Source organism: Diadema antillarum, unplaced genomic scaffold, assembly GCF_040938485.1.
Source record: "Diadema antillarum isolate AM-2024a unplaced genomic scaffold, OU_Dant_1.0 scf00000170, whole genome shotgun sequence".
Classification (NCBI taxonomy): domain Eukaryota; kingdom Metazoa; phylum Echinodermata; class Echinoidea; order Diadematoida; family Diadematidae; genus Diadema; species Diadema antillarum.
The window spans coordinates 1,819,159-1,839,271 of NW_027271059.1; the positions used below are offsets into that span (position 1 = coordinate 1,819,159).

Below are 20,113 nucleotides of genomic sequence, written 5' to 3' on the forward strand. Positions count from 1 at the left end.
TCAAGGGTCTAGATCCAAGCTTCTGGTGACTTAATTGTCTTTAAGGTAAGGTTGTAAAGATGATTGCGACTACCGTGGATATCTTGTATTCACGCATTAACCTATTTGAATAAATTTATTGGATATATCTTAAACTTTGCAATGTTTACGGCAAATTCTGACTCGGTGATGACACAAAACGAAGTATATGGGCCTGTAATGTACGCCACAATCCAGTTACATGCTCTTTAAAAGACCATTGAAACCTCTCAGTCTCATATTACACGTGGATGGTGTTCATATTCTGTCATTATAATGGAAATTCTAAAGTTGAATAAGACCAGATATCGAAAGCATCTTTCAACTTACAGCTGTTGCACAAAGTGCAGTGCAGTCGCTAGTGACATCCAAACAGTAACGTTAGAGGGTTCTATATGTCGTGAGTTTACATTATCTCAGCTAGCCAAAACGTATGCAGAGACTCCAACTCTCCCGTTTTCGACGGGAGATCTCCCGCCGAAAACCCGTTTTTGCAGAATCTCCCGTTCTCCCGCTGAATATTTAATTTCTCCCGCCCTGGCTCTGTGTCTCCCGTTGAAAAGGGTTTCTTACTTATTGCTATTGTATGCTGAAAAAATAAGCCTTACGGCCCTGGGCCTTAGATAGCACCAGAGAGCATCTAGAACCCTAGGAACATCGCGCTTCGCACACATCAATTTGGAGTCTCCCGTTTGCTAGGGGCCTCAGGGGGGAGAATCTCCAGATCAGAAGGTGCTTTGGGTTGGAGTCTCTGCCTATGTACCACTCCCTACCAGGTAACCGTTAGTAGATCTAGAATAAGCCAGTTCATAATTAGCTCATGAACACATTGGAACAAATGACCTTTTTTTTTTTTCTCAGTTGGTTAGGCACTTCACTTGTTTTCAAAGCGGCATGATGCATAAGCTTGCCCGACGTAACAATTTATGGAATTTATTCAAACACAGAATGAGCTTGCGTTGAGATCAAGTGATCAGAATACTCCATCAGTTGACACTTTAGCAGGCATCCATTTCATTGTTTTGTATTGAATGCAATAACAGCCTATTTCCTCTTTGCGAAATACCATTCTTGCTGTCAGGCGGATGTGCATGCTGGCAAGCACCATTTAGATAAGGATCACGTGAATAATCATCGCATCACAGATGCTTATCACAGATGCTTATCTCAGTGAATTTACAAACCAAAATGCCTGTTGGTACAAATGATCTTTTTCTGCTCTTGCGCAAAGTGGAATTACGAACTGGTCTCTTGTAGTCTAGGATCTACTTAGTACCATATCATATGCAGTATGGATATGAGCTGATAGAGGTTATAACTGTGAAGTGAACATTTTCTTTCATGTTTTTTTTTCTCTCTTGGTTGATGGATCATACAGTCAGATTTCTGCATTGTAGTCAATATTCTGACCACTGATCAAAATTCAATGATAAATTATGCAATTTGTAAAATAGACTTGTTTGTAGCCCTACATAGTGATTGTACTTATGCTGTAATGTTTGTCAATATTATGTTTCAGGCAATAATGCTTTTATAAATAACTTTTTCTTTGTAATTACCAGGTACAACAAAGATGAACTCTTGATATGGAAAATCCTCTTATGTAGACAACACGCACTGGAAGAGAAGCAGTGCACAAGGAGGAGTTCTGTTACCTGTGAGAGTGTTTGTCGCCATGGAGACGGAGATGCCGATAAAGAAACAGTCCAAGAGGAAGCCGTACATGTGTGCGTTATGTAGCAGGGCTTTCTCCAAAGCCTTGTCACTCCAGAGACACATGGAGGATATTCACAACATCCAGGAAACAGATAGTGAAGATGAGGATGATGATGATGACGGTAAAGAGGTGAACAAAGATTCGGGAGGAAATGTCAAATTGATGAGCAGTGATCATCTGAAGCTCTCCAGTACTCTTTGCTACCCCAGTGATGGTGTTAATAGTCAAAATCATGGCATTCTTGTGTCTGAGCATTCGCTGAATGACATAGATACCCCTTCTCAACACACACTTCTACCTCAGCATCAAATGCAAAATGCCATCATTCAACCTGTAAGCTCAGGCCAATCACAGCAAAATTCCTCATCTGAAAAAGAAGTGATAGAGCAGCATGATGGCTGTGTTACTGGAGATAGTTTTGTTCTTGGATGCAGGATTGAAAAACTAAATCATCACCGTGGCAACAACTGTGCGGTTATTGGTTCTCACCTCTTGTCGGAAAAGAATTGGATTCTGGCTGTATCAGACCAGAGTGCAGCAGATATGGAGGTAGACCTCGAGCAGGGATGTAAGGACATCTTGGCGGAGGCTGCATCAGCAGCAGACATTTTCAGTCAAATCAGAGAGGAGAAGAGTGGAGCTGGGAGAAATCAAATCCATGATGAAAGTGTTCAGGGAAGACGGACTCCTGCACCACCTTGTTCAACCATGCAGGGTGCTCAAGAGAGGAAGGTTTCTGAAAGCGCAACTGTGTCTCCTGGACTCAAACCAGACAGCAATGGGCAGCCAGGGGTAATAAGGCAACATCAATCTTCAGCGCAAAGTGTCACCCCAACGAGAAGACCGAAAAGAAACTTGAAAGAATTTATTCAGATTGGGAAGTCTGACGGAGGGCCATCTAGAAAACAGCAACCATCAAAGGATATAGGCAAGCAAAAGTCCACGCAAGTAGAAACTGCTACACCAAAAACAAGGCGTCAAAAGTCTGTGATAGAGGTCTCTCGCAATTGTCTTTCTGCTGTTAGCCATGATACCAGTTGTTCCAGAACATTGCGAAGATCACCACGAAACACTATGCAAGCTAGGAGCAAAAAGGCTGTATGTGATCTGGCAATTGGCAAAAAGCTACATGTAGAAGCTTCAAGTTGTAAATCTGGTAAGAAGAGACAATTTGAAACAAGGTGTAATCAACAGATGTTATTTTAAAGTCTCCATTCTAAGACTGCCATGACACTTTAACTGTATCAATATGTCTAGTTTTAGTAGAAAAAGAAAAAGAGTACAATAAAAAAGTAACAAGATTTAAAGCTTGTACAAGATCATTTATCATGCCTTTACAGAGCAGTGCCCTAAATCAAATCCAACAAGTAAAACATGATATCAATGTGGCTTTAATTCATAACTTGTGAGGTATGTGAATTTTTACTTCATAATTAGCCACTAAATCTGAGGTTAATGAAAACCGGGCAAATGATGCAGAGTTCTTAATGACTTCATGTTGTGATAAAAAAAAAAGCAAACAAAAGAAATTTCAATAAATGGAAATTCAGTGACAATTTACAATCCCGACATAGATTTCTGAGGTGACAATATCACTAAAATGTGGCTTAATTTTTCAGGGTATGGTTCCATGCCGTAGTATGACAGTTGTTAAATTTGCGAATACAACATCAGAAGAAAGTTTATTTGTTAACTTCAAATTCAGGAGATATTCTGCCAGAAAAGAAAACCATAACAAAAAAAAGAACCCAAAAACAAAAACAAAGACAGTTGAAAACCACCATTCATTTTCAGCAGTCAGTAACCACTGTAAAATTGGAAATTTTTCCGCATGTCATGCAACCAGAAGCTGTCGCGAAAATAAATGATGCAAATATGTTTGCATGCCGTACAGTGTATGTTCCAGTTGTTTATGTCCTGATTCCGCAGAATTTAAAACATTTGAAATTCATCTTATTAGGCCGAGTGCGAAAAATTGGGTGAAAATATCCTTTTTTACAGTTATCTCTTCTGTATGATGTAGGTAATTTTATGAATATTCAATGTTAAATATTTCAGGTTCACCATCATCTGGAAAGCACAGACAGCACAAAACTTTGCAGCAGAAGATCCTGGACCTCCAGAAGGCCAACGAAGAAACCAGGAAACAATCTCTCTCGGTCAGCAAACTTCTTGGCAGGGACTCGGTCAGTAAACGCTCAAAGGGTACGAGGAAGACCAAATCAGCAGGCAAGGTCAAGAATGTCGGCTTGACCGATGCTAATGAGAGAAATGAGGAGGAAGATGGAGCACAGGAGGAAAATGGTAAATGTTTTATTGTTTGTTTTTAACTTTGAATGGACAGATCACTAGCAAATTACTGATGCATGTAGAGACGTATTATGTCTGGAGCTTCAAAAAAAGGTACATGAAGTATGCTCATACTATTGCATTGTGGTTGTGAGTACATTGAGAGAAAGCTGCAGGCTATAAAAAAAACACCAATCATTTTTTTTTTTTTTGGGGGGGGGGGGGCACAATTATGTAGCAGAAGGCAACACTCAATATGTCTGCAGCAAGATAAAGTTAGAAAATTGTTTTTGGAAAAGTACATTTGACAGTTTCAGACTAAAAGTTTTTGTTAAATGATGTGATGTGTGATTGAAGCTTATTGGGCATACACGGTCGTCATGAATATTTTCAAATTTGTTTTTATTTACCTTGATGAGTTATAACTTATAAATTCATTGTTTAAGGTACACTGAATGACAAATGTTTGGATAGGAATTTATTCCTAGTATTCTACTAGCATTCAAAATTAATCATTCTTTTTTAGAAGAAAATCTTGATGAGCAGAATAGTTCTGTGAAAAGAATATGTTTGGGAACTTTTGCAGTTGTTTCATCATTAACATTGCTGTAATTCAACATTGATTACGAGTTATTAGGTTCTGGTTGAAAATAGTACTTGCAAAAACATACGTAAAAGAATACATTAAAAAAAAGAGTTAAGGTTTAAAGTAATGGTACATGCAAATGACAGAACCCTTGCACCACAGTGCTGTATAGGCTGAACAAAAATAGTTGTGCTGGTCAATAATTTGCAAATTATTAAAGGACAAGTCCACCTTCATATGGATTGAGTGAACCCAGCAATAATTGTAGAGCACATTAGTGAAAGTTTGGGGAAAATCGGACAATCTGCTCAAAAGTTATGAATTTTTAAAGTGTGTACAGTGACTGCTGGATTAGAAAACTGCTAGAGTGTATGATGTCACATGCATTTTTAGGAAAATATTGTATAAAGAGAATTCATAAAATGTTTCTTTTTTTTTAAGTGCACATTTCCTTAACTCGTCACTGACGTATGTTAAGGGTAATATTCTCCTTGCCTTGAAGTCTGAAAGAGGGAAGTTATGTGTTCTTATCATTTGAGAAAAGTGAAAGTATCTTGAATTTTCCTTATACTTTCTCTATACCAGTATCGTTGTACACATGTGACATCACAAACTGTAGTAGTCATCTCATTCAGCAGTGACTATTTTCAGAAACTTCAAAAAATCATAGTTTTTAAACAAATTGTCTGATTTTAACTCAAACTCTTGCTGATTCATTCTATTAATATTGCTGTATTCACCCAATCTACATGTCTATGAAGGTGAATTTGTCCTTCAAGGTTCATTCAAGAACCAGCTACTCTGTATTGTTTCATCTCATAAGTAGTTTGTTGTGAAATTTCATGAAAGTATCAGTATATTTCAATAAGCATAACATAAACAAGTGCCAGTTAAACAATTGCCCTCTTAGATATATTCCAACCAATTGGCAAGGTTTTGTAAACACATTTGCCCGCGTTTGTTTTGAGCATCGCACAAGTACTGTGATGCAAAGAGTACCATGCAAATGCCAAAACACTGGGTTTCTCAAATGAATGTCATCTGTAATGCTTTGTTTATCCTACAGATAAACAGAGTGAGAAAGGACAGGAGCCCTCTGAGAATACTGCTGCAAAGATGATGCCTGAAGATAAATACTCTACTTGTTCAGTGTGCAGCAGGGGGTTTCCTTCTGAAGATGCCCTCACACATCACATCCAGCAATCATCAAAGTGCCAACAAGATGCTGATGATGCAATGTATCCATGCATGTCGCCATCAACAGCCGAGCAAGGCCTGATAGTGACAATCCAGGGAAATGAGATCCTACAATCGCGAACATGGTCCAAGGAAGGAAGACAGAGTATGCCGTTTGGAGGTGGTATGCAACCCAGCTGGAAACCTCCCGGGGCACAGACATTTCCCTGCAAGTACTGTGAGGAGGTCTTCAAGACCGAGGGAAGCTTGAGGCAGCACATGACCAACCACTGTGGACACGGAGAAGGAAAGTGCCACAAGTGCCAACTGTACAGAGATCCCCCTTCCTCAGCCGAACTGGAGGACATTGCTCGGGCTGTTGAGGAGATACGGGACCTCACGGGGGACAGTGAGTACCAGCACAAGAGGGGAAAGCGTCTGAGTGTGCAGTACTTCCAGTGTATCATTTGCAATGACCGTTATGCTGTGGAGAAGCACCTGAGGAATCATCTGAAGACGCACAGCAGCATTGTCTGCCAGTTTTGCGATGGAGTCTTTGCAAGTACCGATGCTCTGGCCAAGCACATCCCCACTCACAACAAGGGACCTCTGGCCTGCAGGACGTGTAAGCAAACTTTTTTCTCTGCATACATGTTACTCCTTCATATGAGAGGACATACAGGAAATGTTCATTGCAAGTTATGTAATGCAGTGTTCATGTGCCAGGGAAGTCTCCCAAGGCACATGAGACAGAAGCACTCCAATGGTAACAACAGCCCTCAAGGAGACCAAGTAGCTGAAAGGAAGCAGGAAGGAAGAACACATGAGAGAAAGTCCGCCAAGGGTTGGACCAGACAGCTAAACTTCAGGTGCCAGCATTGTGGGAACCTACATCGCAAGGAAGCCACGTTGAAGCGACACATTGAGAGGTACCATCCTGACAAGGTGGAGAATCCTGGTCAGTTTGTCTGCGAGGTGTGTGGTGCTGTGAGACACAAGGCTCAGCACCTCAAAGCTCACATGGTGTGTCACCAGTTACCCAAGCACAAGTGTCCTCACTGTGGCAAGGTCTTTGTCCGGCGTCTCTCCCTGAAGATCCATATACAGAAAGTACATGAGGGGGTGCGCAAGTTTCACTGCCAGTACTGTGGCCGGAGTATGTCTACCCAAGGCAGTCTTCTGGACCACGAGAGGCTGCACACAGGGGAGAAACCATATGAATGTACTGACTGTGGGAAGCGTTTCCGTCTTTGCCAGGCGTACAAGACGCACAAAGCCCGCAAGCATTCACAGGAGAATCTCTTTGCCTGTAACTTGTGCCCGAAGCGATTTGCCACGCGGCAGATGCTCCGAAAGCATATGAACACGCATAACCCCTCAGGAACATACATGTGTGACATCTGTGGGAGGATGTATCAACGCCCTGACCTACTGAAGCAGCACCTCGTGAAGCATCGCCAGCGCATCAACTGCCTCCAACCAGGATGCAAGCGGCAGTTCACTACAGAGAAGTCCCTGCGCTACCACATGAAGAAGATTCATGACATAGACCTCTATCGGTGTGCTGCCATCAAACTCCCGCCGAGCTACCAGTCTTCACTTCAGTTGAGTCCAACTTCTGAACCAGGCCTCATATCTTGCCATTCCTCTAGCCTGACCAATCTCTCATTGGGGGAAAATAGCATGGATATTGATGGCATGCTGTCTTCCAGACATGTTGATGGATCGATCAATGTACCACCTTCGCTCCCTCTAGGCCTTTCTATCTCCTCCAGCCTTACTCAGGACAGCATCACCTATGAAGCAGTTCCTTGTTCAGGGAACAAAACGCTGCCCTCTGCAGTGATGACTGAGGGTCCTGTCAGCCAGGCAGATGTCCAGGCCTCTCTGACCCCTGACCCTGTTCCTGCCCATTCCACTCTTGCCACTGTGGATCCAACAGAGATATCTTGTGACACAGAGACACGACTTAATGATCCCACCAACCTTGCCATATCAGAAATCCTGTCACAACTCTGTGAAAGAACATAGGTCACAATTTTTTTGTTTTCACGTAGAAAATAATTAAGTTCAGATTTGACTTTTTGCCCTGTTTTGTTATGTAGCCAGATATTCAAAGGTATTTAACTGTGAATTCAGCCTTAGGGAGACATTATGTGACACTGCACCTCAAAACAAAAAAAAAGTCGCCAGACATGAATTTTTAGTTCAGACCATATTCTGAAAGAACAGACTTTAAGCTTTAAAATGATGTATAACTCAAATCAAATGGACTCTCCTAACCTATCTAAATATTGGAAAGAAAGCACAAACTCAGGAAAAGTGTTAACTGAGAAAAGAGGCTCTGAAGTGCAGTGTCTATTCAAGCGCTTAATCTTTACCAAACCGTGCTGGCTGAGCGATGAATGGGACAAAAAACAGGAAGTAAACCACCAGAGTAACAACAATGAAGGAATTATCAGATTGAATTGAAATTAAGAATGCCTCATTGACACATTCTGTCCATAATTAATGCCAACTTTCAAAGCAGTAGCACTATCCTTTCAAAAGTTATTAGAGTTGAAAGTGAAGAGTGTGGACAAGGTTTTTCAGAAATGAAAAAGGGATTCTAAAGACACACATAATCACACTATTCTACCAAGAATGTTCGAGATAAACTGTTAAAAAAATACACTTTTCTGCCTGTTTTATGATACCAAATTTTAGCATAATGTAAAAGAAGACCCGCTCTTTCAGAAAATACATGTATGAAAAAGTCAAGTTCGGCTAGGTTGACCCATTTCACTTATTTTCAGTCCTCACGCAAAATCAGTGTGTGCGACTTTATGTTCGTTTTGAGGTGCATGGTCACTTATGATCATAATAGCTATATTAAGGAGGTGTACAACTTAAAGGAAACAGTTTGTGTCTCCTTAAAGTTTTCAACTTTATTATGTGTATATCCCATACAAACACTTGTAATTAAACTGATGATGCCAATTCATTTGTAGCACATCTTATATGGCTCACGTCAGTAAGACACCTTAAAGAAACTTGGCAAAACTACTCTGTATTGTGAATGGAAATGTCATGTATTCATACTGTGTACCACTTTATGAATTTCCTTGAATGTTATGCTTATCCCTTTTGACATAGAGAGTTTGTCAGAACACATGCTTGATTTTTCCATCAAAGAAATTGTTCAGTTCATTCAGTACCAGTATCCTATCTGCAAGACACTTGAGATGTACATGTATGCTAATACAGTATTGTGACATAGATAATGTTTCAGTCATTATAAGTTTCATCAATATGGTTATGTTAAATCTTTGTGTCTTTTTTTTTTTTTTTTTTGGGGGGGGTAATATTCTGTACCTGCTTACATTTGTATTCCAGGAAGCATTATTGTCGAATACGAATGTGCTTTATAGGAGGCTAGTCTAAATTTGCAGACCCTTGTACCACTGATTTAAACTCCTACACTGTGACATGTCGATTGCAATATCCACTTTCTGTCACCTTCCCTGCTTGAAAGACATTCACCCCTCTGCTTGAAAGACATTCACCCCCAAATATGTAAAATTCCCTCTATAGAGTTGAATTAATTTTAACTGAGCAAACCTCCCCAAAGTAACGAAGCGGTCTCGTCATTGCTCCCTACACTTCCTTGCACACACTGGTTTCATTTGTTTGAACGGAATTTGCCTCTAAAATACACTCAAACTGTCAATGATGTGTCGGGAAGTCCAGTTATTGCCGAAACTGGCAGACGACCAGGGTTAGAGTTGACCCCTTTCGAAGTCCTATCTGACCTTCGATGTCCGCTACTGGCAGAACTCGATTCCAACCGGTCGTCCTGCAGGTTTGAATACACCCACTGAAAAGAACCGTAATAATCGTCATCATCACTGTAATTATCGTCTTCACTACCCATGGTTTCATTTTCAGACATTACTCCATCATTACTTGTCAGTACTTTTTCCAAGCACGGGGAGATGCTCTTCAAACGTCTTCGAAAAGATCAGAATGTCGTCTAAGTACAGCACAACCTCTGTCAAGTTCATGTCCCCTAGTATATATTCCATGGTACGTTGAAATGTCGAGGGACTGTTTTAACAGGCTTTCAAGTGGCCCTACTTTTCCTACTTTTTCCTACTTTTTTACTGCTGTCCCTACTTTTCCTACTTTTTTGCTCAAAATCCTACTTTTTCCTACTTTTTCGTACTTTTTTGGTGAAAAACCCCGCAAAAAAAAAATGTGCAAGGCTACTTGAATAATTTATATTCAGAAATGATGAGTAAACTCTAGTTGCAGATTCTTACTGGTGGGGAGAGCCTCTTCAGCATGAAAGAGGGATAACACACACCAATCAACCACAAGACTGCTGCCAGCCTCAGCTTTTGCTCCTGTGCAGATGTGATTGATCCCACTGATATTGCAGCTTAGGACTTGGAGCAGTGCTCAACCAGCTCTCATCATCGCTCAAAATTACCAGGCTCTCCCAGGAGCAAAAGTGAGGCTGAGGCAGCAGGGTTGTGAGTACAAATTAAGATTTACATGTAACATCAAGAGTTCTGGTGAGTGTCGACGAAAACTACTCCAAAAAGCCTGCACATGTCCTGACTTATTCCTACTTTTTTTTCTTTAATGCCCTACTTTTTCCCTCTTTAAGTCCTACTTTATTCCTACTTTTTTACGTTATCCCACTTGAAAGCCTGTGTTTACCAACCCCTGCGGCATTCTCTGGAATTCGTATAACCCCCATGGAACTCGGAATGCGGTCTTCTCGACTGAACACTTGTCCATGGTCACTTGGAAGTAACCATGGGCCAGGTCCAGTGTAGAGAAGAATTGTGCCCCTCTAAGGGCCTCGAGGGTTTCATCAATCCTTTGGAGGGGAAACGAGTCCTTCACCATCCGCTCATTTAATTTGCTATAATACACAGATGCAGGGTGTTATCTTTCTTGCGTACATGGACGATGGGGCTGGCATAACTACTCCTGGATGGCTGGATGATCCCCTGTAGGAGTATTTCATCCAGCATCCTTTTAACTTCTCGGATTAAGTTGGGGTGGATCCTTCGGTAGGGCAGGCAGATTGGTGGTCCCTCCTCGAGATCTATGTGATGAGGGATGACCTCACACTTGCCTACATCATATGTACCTTGTGAGAACACATGGTTATGCCTCTCTAGGAGTGCCCTCACCATTCCTTGTTCTTCATTTAGGCCACCCAACCTAGCCCCAGGTGGGAGAGAGGTCTGTTGGTCATTATCACCCAGGTGCCCCACCGTGTCATCTCCTCCCACGATGGTATTGTCTGAAATGTGCTCCTGTACAACCTCACAGAGGGATACCATTAGGCTGTCCTCCTCTACTTCTACTACCACTTCTACTTTCTCTGTCACTGGTGAGGCTTCGGCGACTGTCATCTCTGGGGAGATCCTTACTTCTTTGTTGGAATGGTTAGCAACCAGGAGATCCAGTGGGTTACCAGCCTTTATCTGGTGTCATCCTTCTTACGCTTCTATCATTGGTTTCTCCTGCACTGTAGGGTGGATTATCACATCGTTGCCCCCAGAGACTTCTCTCTGTAGATCACCTCAACTGCAAACCACTCGTCTCAGTGAGTATTTGGAAGGATCTCGGCTTTCATCAGGTGTATTTTGATGAACTTGGCATTCAGCTCTGTCTGAGAAACCTCCTCTCCATCCCATCCTCAATTCCGCTAAGGATCTCGTGTGCTGAAGACAAATTCATCAAATTCCTGAGGATGTTGCACCCCAACAAGCAAGCAACGTCAGAAACGACAAGGAAACTACCCTTCAGTTCTTGTCCGTTTACCTCTATTTGGACCTCTATGAATCCCTCAGTTGGGATCTGTATCCTGCCTACACCGACAACATTCAGGAATAGCCCAGTGGTCTGCTTTGGTTCCCCCAGATCCTCAGTTGGCCATTGAACGAGTGAGGAAGGAATTATAGAGGCCTCAGCTCCCATGTCAAAAATGCATCCATACTTTCCTCGTTCCAATCTTGACTTGGACTTTGCACCACCAATCGGTCCACAAGTTCTGACTTGGCTACGTCTGGTGTCTTCACACTGCTGACACTGGGATTCGCTGCAACTTGGTTTCTCTTTGCGGGGCAGTCTCGGCTCGTGTGTCCCCATCCCTTGCAATTGTAACAGAGTCTCCCCTTTGCATTCTGTCTTTGTATAACCTCTCTTTCTGCAATTGTAGCTCTTGACTTCATCCTTCTTCTGGGGTGTCACATGATTCTTCCCAAAGGCCATCACGCATTGCTGAAGATCTGCTTATCCTCGCTTCAGTACAGCTAGTTCGTCTCGGAAACTTGTCTCTTCCTCGTGTTTAGTTATGGTCACATTAACTTCCGGGTTTGTGGGAGTGGTAACACTCACTTCCGCTTCGTTGACGCGAGGCCATCTGTTTGGTTCCTCGTCAAAGAACTCAAGGGCCCCCGCCCTCATGTCGATGAATGAGGACTTCTTGTCAGCCATCTGGATCCTCCGAAGCTCTCGTTGCACCCATCTTTCTCGAGCACCTTTGACGAAACACTCTTTCAACGTGCTCTCTTTGAGCTTCTCCAGAGCATCCTTTTCCTCGGGAGATACAGCAGCAAGCATTCTGCTTTATATTTGTAGCAAGGCTCTGCTGAAATCAGCGAGGGTCTCGCCACGACGTTGGACCCTATTATGGAGTGCTTTTGTGGCATTGGCCAGCGATTCCGTGGGAGAAAAGAGCGCTTCTAGTACACTAACAATCTTACCATAATCTGGACATCATCTGTCTGGCACTTGATCTCCTCCTTGGCTGCTCCCCCCAGGTGGTCAACCAGTGCCCTAGCCCTCGCCTCAACGGTCAGCCGGTAGTGAGAACTTCTCCCAAAGTCGCCCAGCCACTCCTGCAGCTGTGGTTCCCCAGGGGACGTTGGGATGCCCCTAAACTTCATAAGCTTGACTGGTGGTGGTGTCCTCTGGAGGTTTAAGCCCTCTAAAGCGGTAGTGAGTGCCTGGACCATGCTGGTAACATCTGGTGCTTCAGCCATGGTTTCGTTTACAAAGTATCAGAATGGGAAGAAAAATCTGAGCAAACTGAGATACATGTGTAATTAGTTCATCAAGCATCAAATACGTCGATATTATAATACAAACAATTTACCAGATAACCATTAAGTACGCTTACTCTCAATCTTCATATGAACATAATATAAAATAAGTCCTTTTTTTCTCAGAAAGGTCCTCTACCACCGTTGAAGTACTGTATCTCTATAGTCCCGATGCACCCATCACTCATGCGGCAGCTGGACTCGATGCTGCCTCTCCTGTGTGAAATCCCTCCGTGACTAGCTCGCTGTTCGTCGCTCAGGCTGAACGTCGTGTAGCCGGAACTATCATTCTCTCTCTACGACTGTCCGTCGATGTGCGTCGCGCAGCCAGATTCTCGGATGACCTCGAATAACCTCGGATGACCAAGGGGTTTTGTTTCTGCTCGCTCAACACGTATATCCCATCCTCGTCACCATTTTCTGTCGTATACGCAGCACTGAATGTGCTTTATAGGAGGCTAGTCTAATTTTGCAGACCCTTGTTCCACTGATTTAAACTTCTACACTGTGACTTGTCGATTGTATTCCCACTTCCCGCCATTATTTGTCTTAACAATTGAATTTTAAAATTCATACACTGCTGCAATAACTTTGTATTTAACTGGATACATGAATGCTGTACGTACACTTTGTACTTACTTGAAGTATTCAAAGTATTCAAATGCACAAATGATGTTTTGATCTGACAACTGATGCCTTTTAGGACTTCTGTCTAAAAGACGAGTATAACCATGAGTGTCTTAGACACTAGTGTCTTCTCAATATGCATTGCAACTCCAAGGAGTTGATAGCAACACTTGTTTCCTGTTGCCATGAAAACTCAATATTTTAAAGAGATGTGATATGCAACAAAACCTGGTACGACAGACCTGCTTCTACAGTTCAAAAAGAGTAGATGAATTTATTTTATTACATAATATGTATTGGTACCTGCACCAGGAGGTGAAACCTAGGGCTGGCGGAGGGTATGTTTTCGATTCAGTATGTCTGTCTGTCTCTCTGATGGTATACAGTGGACTCCCGTTGTAATGAAGTCCTCGGGACCGGCAGATTTCTTTCGTTATATCAACATTTTGTTATAACCGAACAGATAAATTATAAAAGTACATAGAGTGGATAATATTGGGGCTTAAATTTTCACTTCGTTATAACCAGAATTCATTATACATAACCGTGTTCATTATAATGGGAGTGCACAATAAGCTTAATCTTCCAATAGCTCAACAATGGATGATCAGATTTTCACCAAACTTGCCTCTGAAATGTATTACATAGATATCCCTAAATATACCTCTAGGCTTGTGTTGAAGATAGTGCCTACGAAATGGTGATATCATAATCGTGGCTGCTTGGCGGAGGTCTGCTCTCTCACAGTGCTTCTCTAGTTTAGTGGTGTTTTGTGAATGAAATAACATCAATTAAGCGAATCGTCTATTGACTGGAGTACATTTCTCAGTGAAAGGGATTTCCATAGTATACTGAGTTTACCTTGTACATTTTTCTCGTATTGTGTATGTGTATATCTGCACTTCGGATCACAACCCTCAAATGCAACTAACCTTTCAAGAATACATATCTTTAATGTGTGACAGAAAATGTGAATGAAATTAAAGTTTAATTGTTGAAATCTTAGGAATGCCAGCAGAGTGTCAGTTTTGTAGGTAAAATAAATTGATAAAGTTCACTTTTACCCCAACACAGTGAAGACTGTGTGGTACTTGTAGATTGACGCGCTTATAGTGAATCTCAGATCGATCTGTGCATTGTAGTGAAATAATCAATTACATGTACAATGTCACTTCATGAGTGAAGAGGTGTTGGGCATTGGCTGTTGGATATAACAATATCCTGTTATGATAAAGTCATTGTGCATGTTTTCCCCTGGTAGGAGAAGTAACAAGGTAAATTTCACCATCCCATGACCCTTCTCATAACTAGGTTCCACTCTATGCATTGTGCTGCCAGGACTCGTATGTACAGTGGACTCCCGTTATAACGAAGTGCTCGGGACTGGCAGTTTTCCTTCGTTATAACTGAACAAATAAACAATTCAAATACATAGTGCAGATAATGTTACTGCCTGAATTTTTGTTTTGTTGTAACCGGAATTTCATTATAACCGGGTTTGATATAGCGGGGTGCACTGTAATGTATAAATCCGGTATTTTCCCCTCTAAAATGTCTTAATGTATTTAGAATCATGAAATGCAAAAATGCCACAAATCTTTCGAATGGATGAAAAATGTGTCTTTGCTATCTCTCCCTTGTCACAATGCGTTGCTGCTGTTATGCAGTGGGAATGGAAATGAATACTAGTACACATTCACATTGCAAGTCACTTGCATCCATTCATTATGTAGAAAGGGCTATAAAATATACATTGCCCAATTGGTTCCTTTCATATTCCCCTCGTGATGAAATACTCCATAATTATGTATTAAACACATACACCAAATGATATCAGTCACTATGATCCCCCCCCCCCCCCCCCAGCTCAGATGGTCATCTGTACCGCATGCGCGTTCCCGATTTTTCGGGAAAGGGGTACTTTATTACTTATACATGTGATTAGGGGTAGTTTACAAATCTTTTCCAAGCAATCGTGAAACAGCGTACCGAAAAATAAAAGCAAAAATAGATAAAAATCTGAAACACGGGTGCATGCTCTGCTGCAGAGCATGCCAAGCTCTAGCTGGCTTCTTCTCATAGAATATTTCGCCATTTATATGCGTTGCTCGTATATGTCATCCTATACAAATACGTACATAACACTATAGCAGACGACTCTGTAGGCGCTTCAGCACTTTTCCTTCACTATAGCTTCCCTTCCAAAAATTTGTGAGGGGGGGGGGGGGGAGCAATTGATTCTGCTGCCTCACTTCCAAAACCCTTGTATAGGGGGTAATTTTGATTGCTCCCCTTCCAAAAGCCCGTAATAGGGGTTAAAATAGTAGCCCATTCCCCTCCGTAAAGGGGTATCTCTATAGGAATTTGGAACAAGCATTGTTATATGGTTGACCGTCTGAGTGTGGGGGGGTGGGACTTTGATGTGCGGGTGTGGGGAAGAGGGTGATGCAATGGATAATATATCTGAGCTTTTGTTCTCTGCCATGGATTACCATGAATATACATTGCAGACGTTGCACACTGTTTTAGATTTGTGTTTGCGTGTGTGTGTGTGTGTGTGTGTGTGTATGTATGTGTGTTTTGTTTTTTTTCTGCTACTACGTACTGCTACTTGACGAACGCATCCAAGATCGAGTGAAAAATACCTGAATGTACTTCTGTATTCACAAGAATGATATTTCTGGATGTTGATACACGTGTACAACTGTATAACGTATGTTTACACGTATATCATACTCGTAGCTTTCTTCATACAATATTGTACCTCTTCCTCTCTCTCTTGTATCTTCACATTCTAATACAAAGAAGAGTGACCCCCAAAACACAGACACACACACAAACGCACGCACACACAACAAACCACAGCCATATAGCAAAACAGAAAAACAAAACGAAGCAAAAACACGAAACGGAGAAGCTCAGTGAGACTAACTCGTTCTGAAGTCTTGGAATATTAAAGCAGAATGACTAGAACTATAATTGCGATTTATTTGAGGCGTCTATCACTATAGACAAACATGATTATTTACACATATCACACTCAATAAGCTGAGTAATTTCCGTTTCCCATTTATTTCTTCATCTGCAACGTGACATCTGTAGTCTATCACAATACATGCAGTAATTTACTCTGAAAATAGCTACATAATATTCATTATAGCACTTAAACATTTCACACACCCAACTTTGTTGTACCCCTGCAACCTACCACATACTGCGTATTACAGAAAGCACGTATGTAAATACATAATGTGTACAATAAATCTAATGAAAACGTGACAGTGATGAGCAAAACATTAACAACAAACATTCTTAGAATAATAAGGCAAGAATCTTTTTTTTTCTTTTTTTTTTAAGTATTCCAAGTGCCCGATTCTGTTAACCTTCATATTTATCATCTGCTATCTACAATGTATATACAGTACCTGTATTCCTCTTGAAAGCACGATAAAACGATCAGCAACAGATAACGCTTCAAATAGGCTAACTAGGCATTCTTTCTAATCATTTGCATTTTTACAGATGCATGACCCGTATACTGGAAACTACATACTATAATGTATATGTAGAAAGGAAGTATTCGATAGGGTATATATGACTTTATTTGAAAGTGATACGAGGTAACGTGTATGATGCCATAGCAACAATCGAGTTGAATAACCGCTTAAAAATGAAACTCCTGACTCCAAATTCAGTTCTGTTATACAATATACTGCGAAAAATGTGAACTATACAACAAATTAAACACTTTCGTTATGACCGAACACAGCACAATATAAGGCTGTTTACAATGTAATGATTGGGACATTTTCCAGACATCAGCAGCATCGACGCGACCATCAATAATCCTCTTCAGCTTATCTCATCTTTTTATAATTATTATAAAAAGATGAGATAAGCTGAAGATGATTTTGGCTTTGGATTGGACAAAAAGAAAACAAAACCAGATGGAAACTGTACATGATACACCAATTGTTTATATACACCTAAATATAAAGCGGAAATCTGAATTTCAATCCATCTGTTATGGTTTCCTATTGAAAAACAGAAAACAGGTGGCATTACTTTCATAACATGGATTTTGTTAAAAGACAATTTGGTAACCTCGTGGACCTGAGGTCCATGGTAACCTGTATAATTATGCTGTTTCATTCTCTTTCATTTCTTATTTTATCAATATTATTATTATTATTTTTATTTATTTATTTATTTATTTATTTATTTATTTATTATTATCTTTTTCTCTTTTTTTTGGGGGGGGGGGGGGGGGGGCTTTACGCATATCACAATGTTCGAAATTATATCCTGCACTTTTCTGTTCTACATCAATGCACTTTTAAATACCCATAATAAATGATAATGAAGCAATGCCCCAGGATATCTTTATTATGATTATAATAATAATAATAATAATAATAATAATAATAATAATAATAATAATAATAATTATTATTATTATTATTATTATCAAGTATTCTTATGATTATCATTATCATAATCATTGTGATTGTTAAATAATATTTACAGTTGCTATACTAATGTAATTATTATTCTTATTAAACAGGAAAATGAAAATTTTACCCGTACAACCTGCTCCTAGATACCCGAATTCGTGTGAGCTTATTTAAGCAGTGGTAGGTTTGACTAAGTGTGTTGTGTTGCATTGTTAGCACATTTCATTTTCAAGCACTGTCGACACAACTTTGATCCAAATCACCGTTTAATGAAGAAGTTCCTAAACATTGCATTCCAAAACATTTTGCACAAAAATGCAGGCCTAAGCAAACACGATTGCGTTTTTGCATATTATATACAATCATTATTTTCTAGACGATTACATTGCAGAACGTGCCATAATGAGTGCTTATCAAGATTTCTGTCACACACTCAAACTTGCGTTATAATGAGGTCGGCGAAAGGGGGTGGATGGTGTTCGTCTTATTGCTTCTATAATGGCATTAAAAGAAACTCATCGATACCATCCCCCCTAAAAAATAAAGAGAGGTAAAACAGAAACCATGAAAACATACACACACACACACCAAGTGTATTGCACACATTACAAGAGAGATTCAAACTTTCCCCTGTGCTTTCCAAAGTGTGTGCGTGTGTGTGTGTCTGTGTGTGTGCGTGTGTGTGTGTGTGATACGGTATGATTAGACCCTATTTGATAGGCCTTTAGGCCTACTGCAGAATTCTGGTGATTGTTCCATTTCGTGGCGCGCTTTCGTAACCTGGAGGAGGTGGTCTGAGAATTTATAGTCCCAACGCGCCTTGGCGCCTTAGGTTGCGTTTCACGTGTTCAAGATCTTTGCCCTCACTCCCTCTCGTCCTGAAAAAGTGCACGTCAATAAAGACGTCAATATTTAAAAAATAATAATAATAATGGTCATCTCCTCACACTTGCCAACTTCCAAAGACTGCCCCGATATCAACACATATCACATCTTGCAAACTTTGGCGCAACTTTTGAGTTTCCAAATAACGCAGGAACATGAATACACCCGTCTGGATGTAAAGTTTCTGTTGAGACCAATCCACGATAGGGCGACTTACGTATATCTGTAAGCCGTTTGACAAAGTCCTGTGGCCTGTACCTTGCTATTTTACAAAGCACGAGGAATTCAATCAAGACTAGCTCGTCGTTATCAGTCAAGTTCACGGCAATCCGTCTCTTGGTAAGCAAGCTCGTTTAAGAAGTGGAGGCGTGTGCTAGATTTTATGATGTAATGCAACGTACTCCACTCTTTATATAGACGTGGTACTTATGAAAATACAAAAGGACTATGAATAGGCCTACATGTACCATACATAGAACAGCGTGTAGGATCCAGCCAAATGTACAACCACCAAAAAAAGCAAAGGCGGGTGGGGGAAAGAAATGTCCAAACTGTTGTCAGGTCTACCAAATTTATATAATGCTAGTTTAATCACAACCGTTATAGGCTAACCATGCTCATGCTCAAAGTAAGCCACCTCACCCATTTCAATCTCTATAGCCAAGATATTGGTTGTATTGACGAATGTTTCCAGCATTGGAAAATGGAAAGAATATGGGATCGTTTTCAGCAAGCTTTGTGTGTGCCTCTTACAATCCTGCCATTTCAGACGTAGTGTGATGAATGCATTTTGAAGTGTGTACATAGGCCCTTTATAATGCTTAAGTTGTTATTCTACCTTGAAATTGAAATGCATGATTTAAATCAATTTTTTGTTTTCTCTCTCTCCTTTCTTTAAAACACAACAACATAAAATCAAACGACAATTCTGATACAAAATGAGAATGAATAAGGGCAAAAAGATCATCGTTATAAATATTCAGGTTGTATTCATTATCAATAATGTCAATTTTAGTCGTAAAGTAGGCAATATAGATCATGATAAAAAAAGTTTCAATTTGTGTTGTAACATGGCTATACTTGGGTCTCAAAAACATTTTTAAATGTAATCAAAAAATTAGATTAAAGTTAACCGAAATCACCTCTATCGTGACAGCTAACCAAAGAACTAAATCTTCATGACAAAGGACCTATAACATGTCCTCCACTGCTTTATATAATCACAATAAATCGCTTTGTCATCCCAGAGAGTAAA

At 40.5% G+C, this 20,113-nt stretch overlaps 2 protein-coding genes across 2 annotated transcripts; both read left to right on the plus strand.

The window, feature by feature from the left end:
- Positions 1 to 5,889, plus strand: LOC139722690 (uncharacterized). Its single transcript, XM_071633984.1, has 4 exons — positions 1 to 45; positions 1,581 to 2,891; positions 3,794 to 4,039; positions 5,768 to 5,889. Exons 2-4 carry the CDS (start codon positions 1,694 to 1,696, stop codon positions 5,887 to 5,889), a joined length of 1,566 nt encoding a protein of 521 aa, XP_071490085.1. The 5' UTR covers positions 1 to 45; positions 1,581 to 1,693.
- A 47-nt stretch (positions 5,890 to 5,936) lies between these two features.
- LOC139722723 (zinc finger protein 711-like) lies at positions 5,937 to 8,150 on the plus strand. Its single transcript, XM_071634013.1, has one exon. It carries the CDS (start codon positions 5,955 to 5,957, stop codon positions 7,815 to 7,817), a length of 1,863 nt encoding a protein of 620 aa, XP_071490114.1. The 5' UTR covers positions 5,937 to 5,954; the 3' UTR covers positions 7,818 to 8,150.
- The last annotated feature ends 11,963 nt before the right edge of the window (positions 8,151 to 20,113 follow it).